Source organism: Scylla paramamosain, unplaced genomic scaffold, assembly GCF_035594125.1.
Source record: "Scylla paramamosain isolate STU-SP2022 unplaced genomic scaffold, ASM3559412v1 Contig6, whole genome shotgun sequence".
Taxonomy (NCBI): Eukaryota; Metazoa; Arthropoda; class Malacostraca; order Decapoda; family Portunidae; genus Scylla; species Scylla paramamosain.
In genome coordinates, this window is record NW_026973671.1 from 1762501 (window position 1) to 1790000 (window position 27500).

General features: G+C 41.1%; 1 protein-coding gene across 10 annotated transcripts in view; it reads right to left on the reverse strand.

The window, feature by feature from the left end:
* LOC135096728 (uncharacterized) overlaps positions 1–27500 on the reverse strand; it is a 171018-nt gene that overhangs the window by 52142 nt on the left and 91376 nt on the right. For 4 of the 10 annotated variants that reach the window (XR_010264968.1, XR_010264967.1, XM_063998463.1 and 1 more), the window contains one exon: positions 14269–14443. Coding sequence is in view for 5 of the 10 variants with exons in the window: in XM_063998463.1 (XP_063854533.1) it covers positions 14269–14443 (175 nt within the window). In the remaining 5 variants the exon portion in view is untranslated. Of the gene's footprint in view, positions 327–5130; positions 5423–14268; positions 14444–22887; positions 23651–27500 lie in introns of those variants that run through there. The other 6 variants (XR_010264971.1, XR_010264970.1, XR_010264969.1 and 3 more) reach the window with 3 other exon arrangements.

Consider the following 27500-nt stretch of genomic DNA (forward strand, 5'->3'; position numbering starts at 1 on the left):
GTAATTTCAACTACAGCCTCTTGAAAGTAGTCCGGCTGCGGGCAGAAATGTTTCACGATACGGTGTATCGTGAAACATTTCTTTTTGCACTTTTGTTAGAAATATAGATAGGGAAACTGCTTCATTAAGTAGGGATCCGTCTTTACACACACACACACACACACACACTGTTATCTTTACGCGTTCACTGTCAATCTGTTCACTACTACTTACAATTTCCTTAGCCCTTTGCAATTACCAGCTATTACTAGTAAGAATAAAGTAAACATTATCGTCATTACTATTGTTTTCATCATCTCCATATTATTATTATCATTATTGTTATTATTATTATTATTATTATTATTATTATTATTATTATTATTATTATTATTGTTATTATTATTATTATTATTATTATTATTATTGTCATTATTATTATGTTTACGAGACTCTTCGTTTACAACAGGGTCTAAGAGTGTGTGATGCCAGCCTGGTATATAGAAAGACATTAATAGATATACACAGATTATTACTACTATTATTATCATTGCTGCTGCTGCTGCTACTACTACTACTACTGCTACTACTACTACTTCCACCATTGTTTGGTGTAGCGTGTAATTCCCTCCTCATCATTAGAGACACCTACGGAACAAAAGGAAGACAGCCAAGCAAGACCCGAGTGTTGAGCCAAACGTGATCAAGCGAAGGGGATAGAAGAGCAAGACGTGTGTGTTTATTAATGCCACTTGTCAATATTCGCTGCTTCATGGTCTGCTGCCACTCTTCCCTCTCATCTCATCTCATCTCCTACGGGACTCTCCACGGATATTAGCACTTTCCTGCTCTAAGATGATAATTTGACACGTGCTCACTGTTAATACGTAGCTCTCTCTCTCTCTCTCTCTCTCTCTCTCTCTCTCTCTCTCTCTCTCTCTCTCTCTCTCTCTCTCTCTCTCTCACTGCGATACACTTAAACAAGAGAGTTGGTTGTGTTTAGCCATAAAGCATATCAATGTACTTTTATATCCTTTGATTTTTTTTTTTTTTAGTGTATCGGTATAAATATAATACAAGTCTTCAGATGGTGTGCTTCATCTATTTTTTTTATGTGTATTTTCTTCGGTGCGTTTACTTTTTTTTTTTTCAGTCCAACATTGTGAACGACTGAACAATATCGAACAAAGGCGTATGTGCTGAGTCTTGTTATGGTACAGTGCTAAACCCTTCCCAGTCTTTCCCATTCTTTCTCTTCGATTCTCCTTCATTCATCTTCTCTCCCTTCCTCTTGTCCTCCTGTAGGGCTCCTTGTGATTAGCTATCGAGCGGTGACGCACACTATCAAGCTTGCTATCTTTTTTTTTTTTTTTTCTGTACTTGGCCATCATTGTTGCTGCCGCCACCGCCACCATCACTACCAACACCACTACTACCACCACCACCACAATCTAGTCTGTCAAAGTAAATGCCAATTCATCAGTCTGCTAGACCTGTTTGCATTATTCCATCCCCCACCCCCTCAAAAAAAAAAATAAATAAATAAATAAATAAAATAAAATAAATAAATGAATAAATAAATAAAATGCAACACCGCCTCTGAAGCCCATAGTACATTATATTATCATTATCACTATCATCATCATCATCAGCAGCAATAACAGCAACGACAACATGTGCAAAATCAATACATATACATAGGTACTTAAACTAGTGTTGCTCTACAAAAAAAGAAAATAATAATAATAATAATGATAATAATAATAATAATAATAATAATAATAATCGTACACCTATCTTCTCTTCCCACCGTCACTCTCCACCTCTTTCTGCGTCACACAAAAACACAGGTGCAAGAGTAGCCGTGTCCAGCAAAACACACATCATTCTTCAAGGTTCCTTTCTCTTGTTACTTCTTGTCTATATCTTTGTCATCCTCCTCTTTCTTATACTACGTTTCTTCTTCCTAATCCTTTTCATTTTATTTCTTATTTCTACCTTTGTCATCTTCCTCTTCATTATACTCCGTTTCTTCTTCCCTCTCCTGCTCATGTTATTTCTTATCTCTATCCTCGTCATCATCTTCTTTCTTATACCCCCGTTTGTTCTTCTTCTTCCTCCTCCTCTTGTTTCTTGTGTCTATCCACGCTTCTCTTATTAGCCATTCTTTTTTTACGAGTATTGCGTCTTCCAGTTTCTGGCTCTTAACACCACCACCATTACCACAACACTCACCATTAACACCTCCTCCTCCTCCTCTCCTCCTCCTTTGCCCTTTGTTATCCTGCGTCTGTGGATCAGGTAGTGTAGTTTTTCACATACAATCGGCTCCTTAAGGATCAGCTTATGTACAGATGCTTACTCTTCCTTGGTATTCCTTTGTGTTTCTCCTTTTCCTCTTCCTCTTCCGCAACCAGGTCAAAGAAAATGGGTACACATGTGAATTATCAAGAGGCAAGAGCATGTAACTTCCTTTAACTTCCTTTCTGTCTCCACATATTCTGTATTTTTTTTTCTTCCTACTCCTCCTCCTTGCCCTCCCTTTCTCCTCATGTTCTTATTAATGTGTAATCCTTAACTAACTAAAGGGTATAGACAGGAGTGATATAAAAGGTTTAGAAGAATAAAGACTAGTTTGGGTGAAAGGATGGAATACAGTAGTAGGGATGAAAGATGGCAGGCTGTAGTGTCCTTCTTTTCTTTTCATGTTAACGTGACTCTTCATCTCTTCCTTCAGTACCACATTCAGTATCTTCCACATCTCGTGCCCTTCCCTTTTCCTTCTTTTTCCTTACATCCTCCTTCACTCTTAATCTCCTCTTCTCCCCTCCATCTTATCCTCTCTCTCTCTCTCTCTCTCTCTCTCTCTCTCTCTCTCTCTCTCTCTCTCTCTCTCTCTCTCTCTCTCTCTCTCTCTCTCTCTCTTTCTCTTTCTCTCTTCTCCTCATCCATCACCACTACCACACCACTGAGATAAAAGTTTCCCCCTAACCGAGGATAAGACGTGACCGGAACACTGAACAGCGATTCAACACTGGCAACATCCGTGCCGACACTACTCCACCGATGGACGCGAAGGAAGAAGGGTCAAACGAGGATGGTCATGTGTTGTTGAGATTGCACACAAAGACTGACTGTATACCGGCAGCAAAGGTTAGTGACTACAATAACTGAATGACATGAGATCAGCACCAAGATAACTGTATTATTTTCTCGTATTCTTGAGTGCTTTGTTCTCTCATTACGACTGTTTTATAAGCTTGATGATGGAGTCTTTGTCACATTAATACTAGCGTCATTGGAAACGCTCCTGAAAACAATAACTTCCACTAGAAACACATGAGTAGAGGTGAGACGGAGCGGTGAAATGTTTGAGAATGCGGATCTTAGTAGACAGAAGAGAGCTACATTGTATTTATTACCTAAGCATAAAAAAAAAAGCTGGTCTCTGAAAAGTTAATATAAAAGAGCTTGCAGACTTAATTCCAGAGATTATTTAATTCCACTCTCTTGAATTAATTTAAGTCGCAGGAAAATGGAAAACATCATTAAGCACAATTGTAAATTTAACAAACGACAAAAATAAACATTATCGGTGTTTATTATGAGTGAGATAGACACACAAAGAATTTTGTTGCACTAAACAGTAACTAAGAATAATACCCCTGAGTTTACACGCTCCGAGATTCATGACAAGACTCTCCAGACATCATAAGGTTATTCAGGTATTTAAATATTTAGCAATTCTTCATGTATCATAATTCTTTGCATTCTTCATTCTTTAAAGCTTCCTGTAATACTACCGTGGACAGGTTAGGAGAGTGGCGCCTTGCCTCACCCTTTCCTTTGTCGGCATTTCCTCGTAGCCTGTATGTACCTTCATAGTGTTTTTTTGATGTATCTTTTGCAATACTCCCATCAGTGTTTCTCTCAACCTTCCATCCCTTCCTCCACTTCCTCGAGTACAGACATCACACGCACGATCACACTACAGTCTACACTCTGACAGCTGAAAACAATATGACGCGTGTCCTTGCACTGAAATAACCCCAGACGATTTTAACACGCAATAATAGAAGAACACAGGCACTAAAAGGCTTGAAAAATTGCATCACTCTCTTTGTTGCCTTTCTAAATTACTGTTTAAACTTGAACCACATTACAGTGACCTTGAGGAGAAGCGAGAATAGTCGAACGTATAACCTCTACTAGTATAAGTCAACTCGTGCCAACAAGACTCATCAACTCATTACTCCACACAAGGGAGCATTTTGGGGTTGGCTGTCGTGAGGGAGCAGTGCAGAGGTGTGTAAGGCTTGTGTCAGTAATTGCTGTTGGTTAATATACTCCTGGTGAAAGGTGAAGGTTGTCTGGTCACTGGGGCTTGTGTGTCATGTAAGGGTGTGTCCCCGTGATGAAGGAAGGCCACAAACTGTCTGCTGCTGCTAAAGGCGGTAAGGTACGGACAGTGAGAGGCAACAGTACGTGCAAGGCAATCAATGTGAGCTGCGGTGGCTGAGTGACTGAATGACGGACTGATTGACTGGTTGGCTGATGGCTGATTGACTGACTGAGTGGCTCAATGACTGACTTAGTGACTTGCTGAGTGGCTGACTGACTGACTGACTGGTTGACTGAATAACTAAGTGACTGACTGACTGAATAACTTGAGTAACTGATCTTCGACTGAGTAATTAGTTCGCCATACTAATGATTAAATGAATGAATGAGCGAATAAACTATAAGAAAAAATGAATAAAGGTACATGGAAAATACTGAAATTAAAGGTGAACCATGGAGAATATTAGCTGATTCAAAACTTACACGTAATTAAAAAAAAAAAAATAACATCTAGAAAACAGTGAAGAAGAGGATGATTCTGGAAAAACGTTAAAGAAAGAAGTCAAAACAAATAAGCCACAGCTCAGGTAAAGAACTAAACTCACTTTTTTTTTCATCTTAATCTCTACAATTTGGAAATATTGCATTTTTACACAACTAACACACACACACACACACACACACACACACACACACACACACACACACACACACACACACATTGAGGCGTTATCTTTTTTATCAGTTTAGTTATCTAAAAAGAAGTACCCAACATCTAAAATAAAAAAAAAGAAACACATACATAAAGAAAAGAGCAACAGCAGTGATCAAGACATAATACACCAACAACAGTCACTCCAGCTCACGGAGAAGACCAAGACCAACAGTTTCCATACACAACACAGCAGCAGCACAGACCACATCACATACCACAGACGCCCATCAACACCCTCCCGCCCAGTCAGTCTACTCACCCTGACGCCGACAAACTGGTCATGCAGGATCACCCACGAGAGGAGGAACACGAAGGAGACGTGGGCAGAGTAGAGAGCCATGACGTCAGTGCAGTCGAAGATCCAAAGCGAGTAGACGTGCATGTAGCCTGTCACCAGCCACGGCATGCAGAAGAGGCAGCACCGGGTGGAGAGAGGGAAAGGGAGTGGTGAGCTGGGGTAGGTACTCGTGTTGGTGGTGGTGGTGGTGGTGATTAGTGAGACTGTAGAGGTTAAGTAGAAGTGAGGGTGGAAATGAGTGTACTTAAGTGAGTGAGGTTGTAAATTAAAGCATTGAGTTGGAGTGGGTGTAGACCAAATGGTGTGTCCGTGAGGGAGAATTTGTGAGTGAATGAGTGAGTGGGTGAATGAGTGTGAAGGAGTAAGTGGGTGAATGAGTGAATAAGATAAGAATAACATTAAATATCAAAGAATGTGAAAATCTACTTCCACTCACAATCTTCAACGAATAATAATCAACACGACGAGCTGCTCAGTAACAGCTTAGGTTTGCTACACCATTTTTCTTCTTTTTCAGGGAATGAGTTATTTGAGAACGGCCTTCTGGCTGGTGAGAAGCAATGACAGAAGAGGAAGTGTGGTGAGTAACAGTGGCTACTGAGTTATAATAGTCAGTGCAGGCAATTTTTTTCCTTTCTGTTGACGTGCGTTTGAGTATGAGTGAGTGAGTAAGCGTGAGTGAGTAAGAGTGAGTGACTGAGTGAGCGAGCAAGAGAGCGAGCGAGCTTTGAAAAACAAAAACAGCAACAACAACAACAACAAAAAACACCAAAGAGAAAATAAAGCGGAAGAGCGAACAAAGATCCACACACTAAATGAAAACACAAAACACCAATTTTCATTTTTTTTTTCATTTCACCAGATATCCGGTTCTCTCTCTCTCTCTCTCTCTCTCTCTCTCTCTCTCTCTCTCTCTCTCTCTCTCTCTCTCTCTCTCTCTCTCTCTCTCTCTCTTTCTGGCTCATGTTCCCCGTGCTACCATTTTTCTCTCTCTTTCTTATTTGCCTTCCTGTCTCCTCCTCCGCAACTCGGTCTCGTGAGCACAAAGACAACCCACCACGGAGGAGGAGCTGAAAGGCCGCGGCATCCCACCACTATACTGAGAGACACGACCACAAAAACTCTCTCTCTCTCTCTCTCTCTCTCTCTCTCTCTCTCTCTCTCTCTCTCTCTCTCTCTCTCTCTCTCTCTCTCTCTCTTTCAAAAAATACTTTCATCCGGTTTCTTTTTCTATATCTGTTTGGTCCACTCTCCATTCATGTCACCCCATCTTTCCCACACTGACTCACCCACGCGTCCACGGATCATCTTTTCCTTCCCCTCAGTCATGCATTCCTTCCCCAGCCTCCCTGTTTACCATTTCACTGATTTCCTTCCTTTCCCATACGACAACACGAGAGAGCGGCATGAGGGAGGGAAGCATGAGGAAATAATTTAACTAACACGTTCATGTATAGCGCGCATTGCTGCTGGCAAAGGAAAGAGAGAGAGAGAGAGAGAGAGAGAGAGAGAGAGAGAGAGAGAGAGAGAGAGAGAGAGAGAGAGAGAGAGAGAGAGAGAGAGAGAGAGAGAGAGAGAGAAGAAAGATACATCGTCCCATTTCTCCTCTTACTCAAGATGAATACCCAGCATCACGACTCTCAAGGGAGGTTATCCGAACAAAAGGACCGTGTTTTTACCGGAAAATATCGGAAATGCAGGACGCCAAGGGAGTGTGAGTCTGTCTAACCAAAATCTAGCCAGCCATGGCCAAGCAGACTAAAGATGAGGGGACGCTGAGAGGAGAGAGGGAGCGAGTCTCTCTCTCTGGAAGGCTCGGAATGGTGGTCATGTTCCTCGTCCTGCTGCGACGTGACAAATGGAAGGGAGTGACGGGTATGAAGGGACCGTGGAGTGATGCTTGTGCTGTGTGTGTGTCTGTGTGTCTGTGTCTGTGGACAGTATTCTGAAACACTGCTGCACCACATCCTCACTACATTCAGAGTCTTAAGTTAAAGTTACAAAGGTTTTTAAAGGTCTTTTTACGTTTCTAGTGACAAATGAACAAGATTTCTATACTCAACGAGGTCAGTGTGTCATATTACACCAATCGTCATGAATTTTTCTATGGACTGAATGCAGTACTGTACTGATCATTCACTTACAATATCAAGATGTCTTAAAAGAAAAAAAAAAAATCACTTTTTATGTAAATTTACTACCCATTTAAAATGGGATGAGTTTCTGTGTTTTTAATCCGATTTCAGTTTTCTTTATATAGAATTAAAGAATGAACATTCCTCTACTTTTCCAAGTTAGACAATCCATGGATTCGAAAAATAATAGTACTTATGAATTTTGTATTAATGTACTCATTCTCTACTATTTTTTTAATGTTTCCATCCTCCTTGTGACCAACAAATACAATCTAGAAGAAAAATCTAACTATCAAATGTTGCTGTTTTACTTCCCTGTCCAAAACTGCAAACAGATTTAAGATCGATTAAAAACTTTCCAATCTCAGGAATTTTGAAGTTAAGGCAATGCACTTTTGAGATACGAACATTTGAAGTTTTCCTTACTTTGCCGCCCTTTAATCTTTTTGTGTGCAATTTTTTGGGCCAACAAATATTACTCTCTCATAATGCATTGTATTCTACATTAGTATGTGGTACAATGTTTCATTCTGATGGCCACTGCTCACCTTTTTTGGAAAAAAATATTATGCACACATGGTGTGGGTGTCATGAGGAGCCACCTCATTCGTTGTTGCCAGCTTTTCAGTGTGCACCTGCCTCGCACTCTTCACCTGCTTCTATCTTTCTCTTCTGTTTTTTTTTCTGTTGCATTCTGCATTTCTCAGCATTTCCTTGTCTTTATTGATCAGTGCATGTAGTGTGTGGTGTGATGTGGGAAATCCGAGGTGGAGTAAGAGACTTGATGCCAGGTATCCAAAGTTGTGTTCCAACACGGCAGCACGGTAGCAATGGTATGACAAACTGCAGTAACAGTAGCAGGGGCAACACCAGTAGAAGCGGTTGCAGAAGAAGCAGCAGCTGTAGAAATAACACCAACAGGTGTTGAGGCAGCGTTGGTGATGGGAGCAGCGTCACTGCTGTGAGAGGCTTGAAATTGTCTCAAATTGTTCTCTCTTTTCTTTTGCTTTCTTGCCTTTTGCATCAACTTCTTCTTTGAGAAGGGTATCTTGACATATAGTCAAGGGTGGCAGGGTGCAGGGAAATGACGGGAAAAAGGACAAAGATACGTAGTCCTCGTCAGCCTGCCTCTCGCGCCAATGCCTCGGGGCCTCTACAGCCAGGCCACCACAATCAGGTTATCGAGGATCGGTCATGCACTTTAAATTACGAATACAATCGAGAAAATATATAATTGTGTGCTCTCACGGAAAAATTCAGGAAAGAGTTATTTTACAATGATAACGGGACCTTTAAATGACGCGTGATCCACTACCAATACCGCTTAAATGCGCTTTAAAGGGCTTTAAATTCATCACGGAGTGAAAATAAGTGCACTATTAAATTCTACATATCGTGTTTTCTCTCATTACAATTTATCGCAGAAAATGATTTCTTTGGGTAAACTAACCTTGCTGAGTGCCTTAACAAGAGAAACATTTTGACAACCCGGCTAATCATCTCTATGACCTTGGAAAATACTCGTGGTGAGAGAGCAAAGCGTTTTAGAATACTGGCATGTCTGTGTGTGTAGGGAGCGTGGGCTAACGCTCCATCAACACGCACTGTGTAGGTGTAGCAGGTGTGACCTTGATAGTGGTGGTGGTGGTGGTGGTACTGAGCGAGAACAGCAGTAGGAGATGAAGGGCCTGTCCACCTCATGAAGCGTCCCTCAGTGATGCACGAGGCAGGTAAGAGCTCACAACCACAACACTTGGCATGGTCACGCATGCAGCGTCCATCACAACAGTCATTCTCTCCTTCTCCTCTCCGTCTTCAACACATTCTTCTTCCTTCCTTACCCCCACCCTCCTCCTACTCCTCCACCGCCTCATTCTCCTCTTCATCTTCATCCCATTTTCCTGTTTTTCCTTTCCTTTCTGCTTCTCCTCCTCCTCCTCCTTCTCCTCCTCCTCCTTCTCCGCTTCATCTTCATCACATTCCTCTTCCTTTCTTCTCCCATTTCCTTATCTTCCTCAAACACACAGCATATATATATATATATATATATATATATATATATATATATATATAGAGAGAGAGAGAGAGAGAGAGAGAGAGAGAGAGAGAGAGAGAGAGAGAGAGAGAGAGAGAGAGAGAGAGAGAGAGAGAGAGAGAGAGAGAGAGAGAGAGAGAGAGAGAGAGAGAGAGAGAGAGAGAGAGAGAGAGAGAGAGAGAGAGAGAGAGAGAGAGAGAGAGAGAGAGACACCCGGCAAGAGGTAAATTACAGTTCCGTGAGATAACAAGAACTTACAGCATAATTAACCATATCTCAGCACGGAAAGGTCTGTCTTCCAGCTTTCCCTTCCCTTTCTTCCCTGTTTCTCTTCCTTTGGTCTTCCTGCAGCAACCTTTCATTTTCGTCTACTCTTTCCTTCTCTCTCATCTATCTCCTTGCCTTTATAGCTACACCCTCAGTAAATTAGGCTCCTATTTTCGTCTTCCGTCTTCCAATAAATTGCAGTCTTTCCTTGTTTTTTTCGCTTACCTCCTCAAGTTCTTGTGCTCTGTGATGTGTTGTTAAGTAGTTACTGATAACTGATAAGGCGCCAGTGACAGTAAGTAGCTGCAGTAAGTGCTGTATGTTATCCTGCATCATGTGTGATGTGCATTGTTGCGTAATAACCGATAATATGCAGAGGTTAAGACACTGATAGTACTCATAATGCACAGGTTGTAGGTGAAGTAATGGTGCTGTACGTTATACTGAATCAGGAATGTTAATAGTGGGATTCCAGTGAGTAGTAGATGATATAAACTACGTGATAAATTAGCATTACTCTTGATATCAACCCTTTCACTACTACACAACTATTTTCCCGTATCCAACCGTCAGTTTTTGAACACTTATGTGCTACAGACTCAAATTGTCCTGTAGCTAAATTAATTAACTCTCTCTCTCTCTCTCTCTCTCTCTCTCTCTCTCTCTCTCTCTCTCTCTCTCTCTCTCTCTCTCTCTCTCTCTCTTCTGTATCCATGCAAACATTTTTTCACACCCTTTTCAAAGTTAACAAAGGAAGATCGCAGCAGTGAAAGGATTAGGTAATGTACTGTAATACGCTATCCAGAAGCAGGAATACGTATGGTGCAGCTATGTAAGCATTAGTCCATCAAAACAGTTATAGTATGTGATGCAATGATGCTGGAGGTTATCGTGAATATATTGTATGTATCATCATTAGTAATTCATCTGAGTACAGTGTATCTATTGCTGTACTGTAAAGGACTGTTTCATGCTTATGTGTGTGTCCTTACATTGAATAAAATCGTTTTCTGGTATGAATGTAATCTCCAGCCTTCCTACCTTCTCTATACCACTTACTCAACCAGTTCCTCCCTTAATGCCTCGTGCAACAGTCCTCTCATAACCATATTACTCCCTCAGCATCCCAAATAGCCATCACTTTACTGAGAGCTTCCTCGTTTACATGCATGAGTGAGAAGCAAAGTTCCCGCGTGGTTTTGTTGCTTGTAAACGTCACTATAATTAGTGTGTGTGTGTGTGTGTGTGTGTGTGTCAGTGTGTGTGTGCCTCTAGGATCTATTTATAAAACCAAAAGAGGGATTGGCTCTGAGAGCGAGTCATCATCAGCCTCTCCAGTTTCCTCGTCGTGTCCCTTCCTGACTTAGGCGGTGAAAGTCTTTGGTAGCCTCGCCCCTGGGTCTCATCACGGAACGAATGGGGGACTAATTCTCAGAGGGCGGCATCATTAGCCTCTCCACTTTCCTGCCTTTCTGTTGTTTCTTCTTACTGAGTTTGCCCGTGGGTCTCATTAAGCCCTCACTGTGCTGCACTCCCTGTTAACATTCACAGCACTGGAAGACTGTCTGCATGGACACATAGATACGAAATGAGAGACTAAGAAGTCAAGTTTTGTATTTTCAAGCTACAGAGTTATTTAAGACACTAGCATAAGTATGAGCGTCAAAACGTAAATAATTGGGGAGAAGATGCTCTGGAGGAAAAGGATTAAGAAACTGGTGAAGAAAGGAAGGAAATTTCGAGATCATCATCATTGGCCAGTCTAACTACCTCTCTGTCTTTCACTGCTCCCATTCTGTCCTCACGTGTAGTCCTTGCCGAGCTTCCCACTAGCCTTCATAACAAACTGGTGGCGAGAAAACCTATGCAGAGGATGATCCTCATTACCCAGCCTCACCCCTTCCATTCTCTCTCTCTCTCTCTCTCTCTCTCTCTCTCTCTCTCTCTCTCTCTCTCTCTCTCTCTCTCTCTTTCTCCATGCCGTTCTCCCTTCGTCTTTTGTTTTGCGTCTTCTCTCCCTCTCCTCTGTCCACTAAACGACTAAAGCCAAGAAAACTTTGTCAGGAAAAGTACATTGCTGTTTTTTGTCCCGTCAGTGTTAGTAACAGTTCACTGCGTGCCTGCGGCGTAGGTAGGATGGTTCTTGAGTGTGTGTGTTGCCTGTGTTCCCAGTGGATGGTGGGGTGCGTTCTTGTGTGTATTGCACTGCTGAATCTCGCAATGGTCTATCAATAATTGTTCAACTATGAAAGCTGTTGCAATGCTCATTCCTCATATATACTAATGACAAGTCCACACGCGCGAGTATTAGTGTATGTAAATTTGATCACAGAGCACTGTCTGTAGACTTGTATATCTGAAAGCCCTTTGGATTCCTATCTGCATTTTTTTTACACTATCAGCTCGTAATGCTGCGTCCTGAGGCGTGGTGGCGTGAAGGGCGGCGGCGGCACGAGGTAATTTCACGGCAGGTATTGGCTGTTATCGAGTTTCCACTGAGCGTCCCTTGCTGGTGGCTTGTTTTCGATGTTACTGTTTCCCCTTGCTTGTGTTTCAGCCTGAAGTGAACCAGTGATGTGTTGAAAACCTTCCACTCTTTAACTAACGCTGCTTTCATTCTTCTATACTTTTTTTTTATACGTGTCTTTATTTTATCAACTTTCAGAACTCTCTCCATGGAGTGAAGACACCAACACTGACCAGCCGCCAGTCAACAGCCTCGACAAACTCCTTATCTTTCTTCCATCACGGAAACTTCCCATAATTTTTTCCACCTTTAAAAATTTTCCATCTGACCTGCATCACCAAAAAAATTCCCAATTAATCTTCTACCGTCAACAGTTTACCATCACTGATTTTCTCCGGCACCCAAAACCCCGGCATTTCTTGGCACTGGTCTTCACACTGTCCACACACTTCAGGCGCCCTTCCCTCCACGCCTGACTATTCTGTCACATGTAAATATAAGGTGCATTGATAAACAAGTTACATTTAAGGTCGTAATCTCGAATCGTGATGAATAACCATGAAAGGTCGCTTGTTGCTCGCCGTTTCCTATTTACCAAGAGATTAAGAGATTCGGTAAAATAATGCAGAACTTTTCCAATCTGAAACAGGTGCCCCAGGGGAGGCGGGGAACAGATTCTCGTTTTCTTTACCTGCCGTGCTGGAGCGGGAGGCAGGCGGGCGTCACTCCTCGAGGGATGAAAGGACACGTCTCTATTAACATGTCAAAGTCTACAGTGTAAGTAACGTGAGGAAATGCATCGATTTGAATTAACGTTTACATACACACACACACACAAACACACACACACACACACACCTCAAACGTAAACCAGGTAAAATCTGTAGGAGGCGGTCACCACACCACGCGTCACCTCAGCGCCAACCATTGCACCGAGGCAAGTGGCCCCGCATCCCCTCACTCTCTGCTGCCTTTAACTTGCCTCTGCCGAAAGCGTTCTTTGCTTTGTGAAACTTTATCGTTCGCACACTCCTTCATGTTCCTGTCGCAAAAACGTAGAATTGGTGACACAAAAATATCGAGAATGGGAAGCAGAAATTTATTACCAGAAATACTGTGCGCATCTCTCATCATTTCCATCTCTCTCGACACATTGCATTCTTTCGATAATATTTTCAGAAGCTTTCCTTATTTTATAATGATGATGATGATGATGATGATGATGATGATGACGCAGTTTTCATTAGCTTTGCTCCCGATCTTCTACAACAAAAAGTTTCATTATACACTAGTTCTTTCATATTTCTCTCGATATTTTGACTTCTTACAACAGTGTTCTCTAGCCACACTTGTACTAATATTTTCCATCCCAGTTTTTCACATTGTTGATCCGACTTTCCATTGCTAATCAAGAACACAGTGTCTAATGTTCATCAGTCTTGCATCAGTACACTCCCCACTTCTCTATTGTCTTGCTCACGTATTTTTGCCACTGTACTTTTGTCCAGTCAACTTTGCCTTTGTCTTTTATTCATCGAGCCCAAGCCGAGACCCTTCATCCTGCAGGCAACGTCCATGATCTTCTAAAACCCAGTCATTCTAGTTACCCCGCCAGGAGCTTTTCTTTCCTGTGTTTCTCTGACGTAGCCTCATCGACGTAGCCTCATCCTTCTTAATGTTGCTGTTCCTCCTTTCCTCTGAACTATTATCGATTCCACGCGTGAGACCTTCCTGTCTGTACCTAACACACTAAAACTTTGGACGATAACAACATATAACACTACAATATGATCCTCGCACGTTCAAGACAGAAAACTAGTACTGCTTTCTCTCCCCACTGAAAATATTCCTTTTATCAACAATAATCAATAATCGTCCATCTTTCAGTCCCTAAAAAATAGTCTTTTTTTTTTTCATGTCAGTTTTCATTATTTTGGTGGGTTGTGCCCCAAAGCTAATAAAATAATCCCAAAGTATTTTTCACTCTCTCTCTCTCTCTCTCTCTCTCTCTCTCTCTCTCTCTCAACTTACTGAAAGTGACGCCGCGGTCCCTGAAGTTCTGTGCGATGGTTTTGAGGGAGACCTTGAGTGAGTCCTTGTCCCTCCGGAAGCAGGAGAGGCAGGCGAGGCAGAGCGGGCAGAAGAGCCCCGTCCAGGCCGTACAGAACCGGGTGGTGAAGAAGGGCGCGTGGAACACCTCCCTCTGCTGCAGGAACCAAGGGAAGGCAGGTGTTAGCGTTGGGTTATGGGCTTACGTGAGGGGTGGCGATTGTTCAGGGGACTGGTGGTACTGTAAAGGGGATGTGGGCGGTGGTGGTGGTGGTGAAGAAGGAAAAGGAGGAGGAGCAGGAGGAGGAGGAGGAGCAGAACAACAACAAAAGCAACAACAACAACAACAAAAACAAGAGCAAGGAGGAGGAAGAGGAGGAGGAGGAGGTCAAGGACGACGACGGTGACAAGGACAAGAATGAAAATGAAGGAACGAAGAAAACGGAGGCAAGGTAGTGATCTTAGTATAAGTAATGTTGTGGGTTTAGTAATTTTTTAGATGACAAGAGGGACACTGAAGGAGCAGACCTGTTGAAAAGCTACGCAATGAAGGCACACACGAGCGAGATGTACGAGTAGGTAAAACACATGCAATAATTTTCGATCGGTTCATTACACATTCGCGTTCAAAAGCAGAATCTCGAATCCCAAACATTTGCTTTATCAAGCACACCAGCGCCAGAAACTCCTCGTCTTGTTGTAGTCATCAAAATAGTCTAATACAGTAATTGCAATTTTTTTTTTCTATGTGGTTAAGCTCATCACTGCGAAGGCACAAGTCATTTTTCCCCAACAAGCAAAGTGTAGTGGTGACGAGATCACTTTGCTGAATGAAGCGTTCCAGCACATAGAAAGTAGAGTTCCACCTAGTCTCTACGTCTTGAATTAGTTTCTTGACAGGAACACCGTGCTGTAGGTGAAGCTGGCTCAGTTTGTCAGAGGCTTTGACACTATGGTGGAAAAAGACAACAATTTGTTTTACTTTATCTTTTGTTTTTTGCATTTCTCTTACATTTTTCAATGAATCCTGTACAACTAAATTTAGTGTATGAGCAAAGCATGGAAGATGACGCAAATTCATGATGTTCTTTATTGCTGAACTCATACTGGCAGCATTGTCAGTAACAACACAATATACCTTGTCTAGAATTTCCCATTTACTGCATACATGTGTCAGTTCCTCTGCTATATTCTGTGCTGCATGATTTTTTGTCGTTATTACTGTCTCCAATACAACAGATCTAAATTAAAATCATGAGAAATGAAGTGTGGTGTGACAGTGACAAAGCCTTTTGTTTGCCTGCATGTCCAGATGTCTGTGGTCAATGCAATCAATGTCTTTAGCTTTTTCAAGTTTTTTACGGACTTGCTGTACTTCTTGTTCATAAAGAAATGGTAAATGTGTTCTCGTCAACACTCTGCGACTGACTAGGCATCTCATGCCAAGGATTTAGGCTATGAACGAAACTTTTAAATCCTTTTATCTTCAGCTATAGATAGTGGCTGAAGATCTTGAACAATCGTTTTCATTAAAAGGTGATCAAGTTCCTTCTTCTTAGCAGAGTAATTTTTGTAGAACAGAGTCCTGTCAATCGTTTGATATAAAGTAGGCTACACCGTGGCTGATGATGCTCCTGCTGGTCTCTGACTCCCAGCCATATCTGGCACAGACTCTTCCCGCATCTCCGCGTATTCTAATGGATGTTTCGTGGGGAAATGCTTAATCATACCTTAAATATTTCCTTTATACTTAAGTGTGTCCTTGCACATTAAACACACAGTAGCGTCAGACATTATTTAGTCCATGTAGGTCCAGACTGGAGCTTTCCTGGCTCGTTTTGAGGCCATGTCTGGTGTCGCACTGTTACAGTACAATGGTAAATGGCTATTTCTGCGAGTCACACTCGTCTTTCCTCCCATTTCTTAAAAACTGTATGAATATTTTTGAAAGCCCTTATACTTTTTCTATGACACGAAAAGTTACTCTTCTATAAGGAAATACTAAATGTTGAAAAATTTTGTAATTTAAATTAATACATAAACATGGTCCAGTGCGTCACATCCTCCTTCACAGTGGTGCCGTTTTTCCGTAGCTGGCATGACGTTAAATTTCCGCCGTTTTCTATTGATGTGAAAACTAAAGAGAACGGGATCAAGTACGACACGTAACCAGACACTTCTGTAAATTGACTATGTATACAGAAAAATTTTGTATAATTACATAAAATTAATTGTTTCAGCCTTCCTTGCATTTCAGAAAATTCAAAATATACACTGTGGTATATTTACCTTGGCAGTTGCAGTTGGAATGATGTATGATGTAATGAACAGCTAGCTGTCATCTAACTGACTGTCTTCAACCTTCGTGTCCGCCACGATGTAGCTTCTGTTGCGGTCTTTTATCAGTCTTTTCACTCTGCTCTTAGGAATTAGCTAACTGCATGCCTCTCCCTAGCCTTGCAGCAGAATGCTCACTTGTGTGGAATGAACGGTTAGTAGTTAGTCTTTAAACGTGTTTCCGGCCAGTTTTCGATATTTTCTACTGACAGTTTCATTACCTTAATTTTCTTCATCACTGCCTTCTAAACCTGATGCAAAAAAGAGATGACGAAGATAATGATGTAGTCCGTCACTGTGTGATTAATTGTCATCATCATTTTGTTCGTTTTCATCGCCATCATGTATGGACACATCATGGGTTTGCACGTAAGTGTTAGCATTATCATTTTCTTAATTTTCTTCAGAATCACTTTCTTCATGACTTACTTCGCTTTCATCGTCACTGGTGAGTACAACGTCGCTTTCCATATCATCACTTTCACTTGTTTCATTTTCTTCAGGAAAGTCACCTCAAACTAATGCATAACAAAGATAAGGATACTGAGCATTACTTGCTTCTGCCAATACTTGTGAATAATTTCCTTCATTACTTCCTTTATTTTCATCGTCACTAACAAATAGATCCTCTCCTTCATTATCCACATTTGCATTCTCACTGTATACAATTTCTTCATCACTGTCTAATAAACGTAATGCCCAAAAAAGATGACGAGGATAATAATTGTCGTCGTCACTCACTTTTTTTTTTCTTGGTCTTTTACAAAAACAGTAGATTTTTTTTTAAATCATATCATATGACAGTCAGTTCTGCAGAAGACCTTTTTTTTTTTTTTGTTCAGGATACGTTCCCAGCCTGTGCACAAACGTCCTCGCTAGATAAAGTAAGAGGAACTGCTAGAAGTGTTAATCAACTCCCGCGATGAGGCCATAACATGAGCCCTGATACAACAAGTGTTAATGAATTCCCGTGATGAGGCCATGATATCAGCGCTGATATAATGCTTATACGTGTCACCAGCCACATTAAAAACGTGTTGGCAAAGGCTTTTCAGTACATTTCCCACAGCGTAACTACACTCCTGTTTTTCTTGTTTTTGGCCTAAGTAATTAATTTCATATCCCCTTTGTTGTATTCATGGAATGTTACAGTGCAGGATCATCTGTTACCAGCACGAAAAAAAAAAAAAAAAAAAAACAGTGGTACGATATTTGTCGTTTGTCTACAACTTCCGTTCCCACGCCTTATCTCTGATGACATTACTATCGCTTCTAGACATACTGCATTTTCTACATATGGTACAGAGAGAGAGAGAGAGAGAGAGAGAGAGAGAGAGAGAGAGAGAGAGAGAGAGAGAGAGAGAGAGAGAGAGAGAGAGAGAGAGAGAGAGAGAGAGAGAGAGAGAGAGAGAGAGAGAGAAAGAGAGAGAGAGAGAGAGAAAGAGAGAGAGAGAGAGAGAGAGAGAGAGAGAGAGAGAGAGAGAGAGAGAGAGAGAGAGAGAGAGAGAGAGAGAGAGAGAGAGAGAGAGAGAGAGAGAGAGAGAGAGAGTGCACTTTTAACTAATGGTGTGATACAACGTCTTTGTCCATCTATCCATGTGATGCTGAGAGCTTGTAAGTCAACGACAATGTGTTTCCAATACTTCTGGTCTAAATCTAGAATAAAGTAGCAATTATACGCAGGTTTCAGAAAAAAGGCATATGTAAAACAAAGTTTTAAGGAAATTTTGCCTTATGGAAAATATATATATATATATATATATATATATATATATATATATATATATATATATATATATATATATATATATATATATATATATATATATATATATATATATATATCAAAACGAAATACATTAGTTTAGCAGAAAAAAAACTTGATTAGTGTGTAGAAAGCTATATGTACAGTAAATAAAGTGATCACCCACCAACATGAACAATACTGCATGATCAGATTTAGTTGCAGACACACAATAACATTGCTAAACTAGGTCCAAATGTTGTACAGTCACTTTGCTGAAGTGAAATCTCACTCAAAGCCATTAATGATTAACAGTTTTCACATGGAGACAATTTTTCTGTTTTCGCTTTATGATATTCAGTTTAGAGAATAGCCGTTCAACATCATTGCAAGTTGGAAGCGACAGGACATTAAGCGCAAATGTAGCAAAGGTCCGGTACTGGAAATTTCCCATGGCGTCCGTAAGTGTCATAAGATGAACATAGAGTAGGCAAATATAAACCTTTGGATCTTTAAGATGGTCTGGGAATTTATAAAAGTGAACAGTTCTCCACTCGTTATGAACAGTCTGTTTATCATACATATTGGTGATCCTTGGCAGTTCATCCATTAAGTCGCTGAGGGATGACATGTTTGCTCTGGCGGTGGGATCCATTACTTTCCCGGGATGCAAATATCGTGTCAACATCCATAACTTATTATTTAAGTCAAGTCTTTTCTTGATTTCTTGACATAGTACAATAAGAAAAGTCCTACATCTTAACCTGATGTCAGTCATCATATCTACATTATTCACATATTCTGGTGCCTGAAACAACGAGTGTAATTTTGCCCCAAGGTAAATTTGATGAACAGGTTTGTGTAGGCTGCCGTTTGCTGGGTTGATATCATATAAGGGAACTTTACAAAGTAAATGCTCCTGACAAATGGAATGTACCAAAAACCGATACAGGCTAGATATTTGTCATGAATCGAATGAAGTGTTGGGCCTTTATTCTGGAACTCTAAGTTAAAATTATTTACATGTGGCAAAATGTAATTCAAGAAATGTAGATAGCAGACTATTGCTTGATCCTCTAGTGCCTTCCTAATGTTTTCAACAGCCAGCAACCTACAATCATAAACCTTACTCTGAAAATACAACCTTGGGGCACTCCACTGCTCCAAAACCCTTGCCACAGCCTCATGTAATGATAACCACCTTGTTGCACTACCATGTAGTATTTTATGCGGTTTTAAATTGCAGAAACACTGGAATTCCCGAAACTCTGATTTCCTCTTTCCGCTATGTGCAAAATAATTATATATGTTTCGTGGCAATTCCTCGCATGCACGAGGCAAGGTTTTAACTGCTTCACTAGCACACAAATGGATGCTGTGGAAGACACATCTAAAGACAGTAATGCCAGGACATTCTTCTCTCAGTCTGCTGGTGACGCTGTTGTAGTTACCCATCACATTTGATGCACCGTCTGATGCGAAACCAATCAGATTGTCTAATGGGATATTATCAAGTAGCAGACACTGTTTTGTTATGTTAAACAAACCCTGACCAGTTGAACCGTTGGCACCATTATATACATCCACAAGGTCCAACATAGCAATTTTGATACCACTTTCTTCTTCATCAAAATAGTTTGTCATAATTGCCAAAGATTTTGTTTCATTACAGTCTGTGCTTTCATCAACAATAATACTGAATTTACACTTCCTAAGTTTCTCAGCCAAACATTCATTGGAAAATTTACCTAATTTGTTTACAGTATTTGTGCACCTCATTCTTTTCATGGACATTTCAGCAGCAATTTTTGAGTCTGGGAACATTCGTTTGTTTAAGTCTATGAGGTGATCACAAATGATGAACGGTAGATTGTGTTCCGCTAGGAATACTGCCAAAAGTATTGTTGCGTAAGCAACACCACCTGTCACACCACCTGTCACAAGGGGAGGTGCATGATAGTCGTGATCTTCAATCTTCAAGTTCTGTTGGTCATTTTGAGATGTGCCTGGTTGGGGAGACTGACCGTTATTTCTTGGTATGGTCTGCCGCCTTTCTTCTAAGTTTGTATGCTGCCTTGATTTACAGTGACGCTTGAGGCAAGTAATTTCTGCTGTCAAATATTTGTGACACGCTCGACAGTACGCCCGTTTCTTGTCTCCTTCAACTCTCGCCAGCCATGCTTTGAACAAATCGTTTGACAACCACTTTTCTTGGAAACTATGACGTGTAGCCATGACGATAACTGTTGTACAAATACTTTCAGTTACATCAAAGTACGTTTACTGGATAGCGTACAAGATAAATACATTTCACACAAGTGTACGTTTGCATCCTCACTTCGTTTTCTGTCTTGAGAGAAAGTAACAAACAAAGTTAAGGGTAACTTAATAATACGTATTTGCATTGTCAGAAGAGTGAAACAACGACAATGTTAATATATTAGCTGTAATACAGAGTAACACTCACATGATATAAAATGCAGTACGTGTTGGTAATAGATGTGACACCTCAAAATGCTTCACGCTGCAGGAATTCCACGTAAACCCAAAGAAGTCTGGGTCTCTTCTGACAGTTTCCGCTGGCAAATATCACTGACAGCCTCTGGTTGTCTAACAGTGACAGATAATGCGTTAAGTCTGCAACCAAAACAAGGGTACAGATTGAATTGTTAAGTTTCATAATATTATTCTTAATACAATATTTGTTTCATTCATAAAATTGGCGAAAACAGCATTCCGGAAATATTTCCGCTGGTCACGTGACTTCCGCAGGGTGACGTGTCTGTACGTTTAGCAGATGAATTTCCGTCAAACAGCAGCACTACTCTGAAGACCTTTACTCAACTCAGGTCAGAATGAGCTTTCATATATATATATATATATATATATATATATATATATATATATATATATATATATATATATATATATATATATATATATATATATATATATATATATATATATATATATATATATATATATATATATATATATATATATATATATATATATATATATATATATATATATATATATATATATATATATATATATATATATATATATATATATATATATATATATATATATATATATATATATATATATATATATATATATATATATTTTTTTTTTTTTTCTTTATGTAGGAAGGACACTGGCCAAGGGCAACAAAATCCAATAAAAAAAAAAAGGCCACTGAAATGCCAGTCCCATAAAAGGGTCAAAACAGTGGTCAAAAATTCATGAGTAAGTGTCTTGAAACCTCCCTCTTCAAGGAATTCAAGTCATAGGAAGGTGGAAATACAGAAGCAGGCAGGGAGTTCCAGAGTTTACCAGAGAAAGGGATGAATGATTGAGAGTACTGGTTAACTCTTGCGTTAGAGAGGTGGACAGAATAGGGGTGAGAGAAAGAAGAAAGTCTTGTGCAGCGAGGCCGCGGTAGGAGGGGAGGCATGCAGTTAGCAAGATCAGAAGAGCAGTTGGCATGAAAATAGCGGTAGAAGACAGCTAGAGATGCAACATTGCGGCGGTGAGAGAGAGGCTGAAGACAGTCAGTTAGAGAGGAGTTGATGAGACGAGAAGCTTTTGATTCCACCCTGTCTAGAAGAGCAGTATGAGTGGAACCCCCCCCCAAGACATGTGAAGCATACTCCATACATGGACGGATAAGGCCCTTGTACAGAGTTAGCAGCTGGGGGGTGAGAAAAACTGGCGGAGACGTCTCAGAACACCTAACTTCATAGAAGCTGTTTTACCTAGAGATGAGATGTGAAGTTTCGAGTTCAGATTATAAGTAAAGGACAGACCGAGGATGTTGAGTGTTTTTTTTTTTTTTTCTCTCTCTCTCTTTCTCTCTCCTCGGGCTTCTCATTGGAGGTTCGGTTCCCTCAAATTTTCCTCCGGCAGAAGTTTCCCTCCGAGGCTGGTGAAGTATGCGTTCTGAGTGCCTTCCCGTTCTTTATTCAGTGGCGGGCTTCCTCATGACGGCACACCACGCCGCGCCTGCTGAGTGACTCTGACAACACCCTGTCCAGGAGCGATTCCTGCGTGGTAATGGTCTGCACACGAACTTTAAAAACACTCTAAATCATCGCCTTCACTCGCCCTTAAACACACACACACACACACACACACACACACACACACACACATTTTTTATACAATATTTTTATTTGAGTGCCTTCTTGGCGTGCAGGTGTGGACGTGGAGAGGTGATGAAGGAGGAGGAGGAGAAGGGAGGAGAGCAATAACAACAACAACAACAACAAAGAAAATGACTACATTACTTACAAAATCCTGTCTTTACAAACTTACAAACCAGTACACTGCTTCTCCGTCTTATCCTGTGTTCCTGTGTGTGTGCGCGCGTACCTAAGCGCGAAAAACAAAAACGTAGCACCCTCATTACAACATTAACCTTCACACGCCTCAACATCACCTAATCACCAACCCGTGTGACCCTCGTGGACTGGAGGTGCTGGCGGCGGGTGAGTGTGGCCAGCAGTAGTATTTACCTTAGTCCTTGAGCGCCCTGCGGAGATGTCACGGACTCTCGGTTGTGGTTCCTGGAGGACAACGTACACTCCGTGGGGTTTGGGTACGAAGGGGTTGATCAGGGGGACGAAGAGGTGAGATCGCATGGTGGCGTGGGGATGTAAACACAGCGATGCGCACTGGCCAGGGATCATTCACGGCATTTAAAGCTTCCACATGCCGCAAAATTTTTCGTCAACTTAATTTTCTTTCGTTTGCCTTCGATGTGTTCAGGTTTTCTTAGGTGTTTACTATGTCGTGTTTCAGAAAAAAAACACTTTAGTTTAGTCAGGAAGCAACAGCCACACCTACGCTGGCAGCAGTGCCCACGTCCACGGTGCTCACAACAGAGTGGCTGGCGGCGGGAGTGTAAAGGGCAGTGGGGCAGCTGAATCTCTCCCAGCCGGGGCTTATTAATTATGAAGACTCAAGGTTATTCTGGAAAGAGAACACCTTGACACGAGCTGCATCCATCCCCAGAGTACACAGCGAACCATTCATCTTGGCGTGTGAGGATGTGTGCTTAATTCTTCACCTTGTATGAGTGCGCCTTCAATGTTTTCATCCCCAGAATACACAGCCAGCTTTTGAAGGTAGCTCTGGAGGTTTTCAGAGGGCGCACGTGAGGATAAGCGCTCATTCCTTCACACAAGAAAATGTACGAGTGCACCTCCCGGAAGTCAGTGATTTATGTAATATCTCAAGGCTTCAGAATATACGGACAGCGATTCACGTTAGCTTTTGAGGTTTTCAGAGAGGACTGGCACTTAATACTTCACCACAGACGACACTTTCCGAAGGCCAGTGATTTGTGCAGTGTTTCAAGGCTTCAGAACAAACCGAGACCCATTCATGTAAGCTTTTCACGTTTACAGGAAGTATATGATATGATAAGCGCTCAGTCCTTCACATAAGACAGTTTATTAAGGCATCTCTAAAAAGCCAAAGATTCATGTACTGCTTCAAGGCTTCAGAAGGAACACTCGCTTCACAAAGGTATCGGTGCATACTCTATAATAAACATTTCGAGACCAGTGACGATACGTATTGGGAAAGGAGTGCTGAGATGCCAGCCTTCATGTATAGGTAGAGATGTATTTCGACAGTCTCATTCCACACGTTTCGAATCACTATATAGAAGTACCCATACACTGATCCTTTCCATCTTGGCTGCGTAATCTGAATACAATACTACGGTCAATTCAAAAGTGTCGATCATGCCGTGCACCGATAGTCTTTGGAGTGAGTGTGTGTGTGTGTGTGTGTGTGTGTGTGTGTGTGTGTGTGTGTGTGTGTGTGATTTGTCCCCCATTCCTTTATACTACAATTTACGAGGAGGACATCAGGAAACAAAACGCTCATGCAATATTTTGAGGTTTTTAGAAGGTACGATGCAATTCTCCTTACCATAATATTTTACAAACACTCCTGGAGAGACTGAGAACAAAAAGGATAAATTGATGAACGCAAATGATACAGTTGCTTCTTCTTCTCAGAAAATACAAAGCGTGTTTTGATGTTTTTGTAATCCTGCTTCCTATAATACAGTTCACACTCCTGGAAAGAGAAATCATAAAGAGGATAATTTGATGGACGGGAATGTTACTGATGACTGACTGCACCCGAGATTTAGATTTTGAAAATGAGATTTAGATTTTGAAAATGTGATCCCTGTGTTGCTGCAAATGCTAAAATGCTTCCAACTGTGTTTCGCATTAGTTAAGATCGAAGCTTCAAACCGACGCTCCAAGTTTACGTTAGACTTTCTCGTTGAAGCAGTGACAGTTCTCTCCTACAGTCCACTCAGGTTACTTGCCAAGTGAAGCCTTAACTCTGACTGCTACAACTTTTTCTCAGCTTATTACAGTCTGGCATAAGTTTAGACACCGATTTTAAAAGACAAGACTCACATGTAAAAGGTACCATTGAATATCTAGTAAGGCTTTCTAGTATCTGTGGCTTAATTCTTGATGAGTAAAACTTCCTAGTGAAAATAAATGTACAACTCCTATAGGTGTCAGAGGATTAAGACGATAGGGGCTTCCTGAATTGTACACTACAAGCCCTTTACATTTGAGAGCGTGTGGCAGGAACAAACTCATTCGGGCCTCACCGTCACGTCCTGAGTATCCTCGTATTAATTCACCTTTACGAAATTTCTCCACGTACTCATTAAAACTTGATGAGGTAATTAGCAGAAGAGGGTGTGCGCTACGTGGCCTTGAATTGGAAACAACGTCCAAGGTTTTGTTACGACATGTAATGGAAACGATACACGCCACATATAGAGATAGATATAGATAAAAAAAATAGAAACACAGATAGATAGATAGACATAGGTAGACATAGATAGATAGGCTGATATAGATAGATAGATAGATCTCGATAAATAGACCAACAGATACGCAGAAAAAAAAAGATAGATAAGCAGAATAATTATATAAAATAAATAGAAAGTAATAGAAAAATACTTACTAATATTCTCTTGACAAACACGTGAAAGCTTTAACATCACATAACCTTTTAAAACATGATAAATATTACATTCATGACCAAACACAATATACACTTCACCTCCATTAATCCGAGAGAGAGAGAGAGAGAGAGAGAGAGAGAGAGAGAGAGAGAGAGAGAGAGAGAGAGAGAGAGACCAAACTGGCAATGGTGTTGAAAGCAAATATGGGATACGGTAACCATGAAACAGTGAGCCGCGGCCCTCAGGACCAGCCGTGACCCGCCCCTACACCACTCAGTAAATCGATAAGCCTCATTAAGACGACGAGGAGGAGGCGGAGTCAGTACCCGTCGTCCCCTTTCAATCGTCCTCTCCATTGTCAATTCCGAGATCCCTTATCTTGGAGTTAGTGAGACTCGGAAGTGTTTTATCCCCGTAATAAGAACGTAAGGGAAGGTGCAAGGGATCGCTAACTGGAAAGTCAACACGTGGCGGTCTCTTATTTTCACCCTCCGTCACAAGAACGTAAGAGAAGTTGCAAGAAGCCAGTGAGCCAACACGTGGTAGTTCAGGTGTAATGCATGTGTCCACTCAAACTAGGTGCACATATACATCACCGTGCCAGCAGCCATTCATACCCACCGCTACCAGCAACAGTAGTTATGGTCACCTGACTTGTTGCATTCCCCCATAATGTGTATCCTGAACCGTAAGTCTTTTGATATGCTGACAAGTTCAAAAGAAGGGATAGTCTACAAAATCAAGCCGTGTACCAAAGTAAGTCAGTATGTACTTGTAAATTTAAGTGAGAAATAAATAAATCTGATAATTGACTGATTCTTACTAGATCAGTGGACTTGGGATTGAAGGAAAACACTACGGAAAGAAATGCGGTGAGCTACTCGACTTCTGATCAAGACTATACCATTAGATCACGCCTTTCTTTTCCTTTATTCTGTAGCTAGTTTCCTCTAATACTGCGGCTGTAAGTGTTGTATAGGTAAGGCAGGTGAATGGGATCAACCTAACTCTCTCCATGAAAGGCAACAGAAGAACGTTGGCGTAATACGTGCTCTTGTTTCATCTTGTGTCTCCTTTCATTATCATATTCCACTTATTTTAGGAAAAGTAATGTAGCTAAACAATCTCGTTAGGACTTAAACATATATTCCTACTTGAAATTAAGTAATATTAACTTGAATACTTGAATACCCATCATTCCCATTCATAAATCTGTCTAATCTTCTCTTATTTACTTTTTTTTTTAATTGTTCTAACTAATAACCTCGTAGCAAAATGTATTCCAGCCTTACCATCCAACTTAAGAACCAATATCCTCCTATCTCATTTTCAAATCTAGCTTAATCAGAGTTGAACCCGTTACTTCTCATCCAGTCTGATATCTAGGCCAGTCATGTATGAAAAAAGTATTAATGCGATGGTACAGATTGATAAGGAAGTGTGAGCACAGTGCGGAGTGACAGGCTGAGAGGCGAGGTGGGCTTGATGAAGGAGAGGAACAGACGGTAGGGGGTGATGGACGTGTTGTAAATCGTGAGGAGCGGAGGGTGGCAGGTGAGTGGCAGGCAGTGGGTGGTGAGGGTGGTGAGGGACGGGCATGAGTGTGTGTGTGTGTGTGTGTGTGTGTGGAGACGTGGGGACAGAGACGTGAGCTGCGAGTGGCTTGGAGTATCTGTGAAAGAGAAGGTAGTGGTTGGTAATGAGATGCACTGATGTATGTTAGGGAGTTGTGAGTGAGGAGCAGGTGTTTGAATGGTAGAGGCGCTGCGGCTAAGAAGGAAGTGTTACGAGTGATGACTGGGAAGTGTGGCGGAGATGAGGTGGTGGTGTGTGATGCTTAGGTTCTTATATACAATTCCGTGAACATTGCATCAACAAGATCTCCCCTCAAGATTTCCCCAAAAATACGAGTGACTACCGTATTAAGTTACGATCTCATGATAAACTAGGCAAGGAAAGGTAAGATGAGGTAAGGTAAGGTAAGGTAAGGTAAGGTAAACTAAGGCGAGGTTAGATTTAGGTCAGGTTAGATTAGGTTACGTTAGATCAAGTTGGGTTAGGTTGACACATTAGGTGTTATTACATTAGGAGAACTTTATGATGTAGGGAATTATTTCA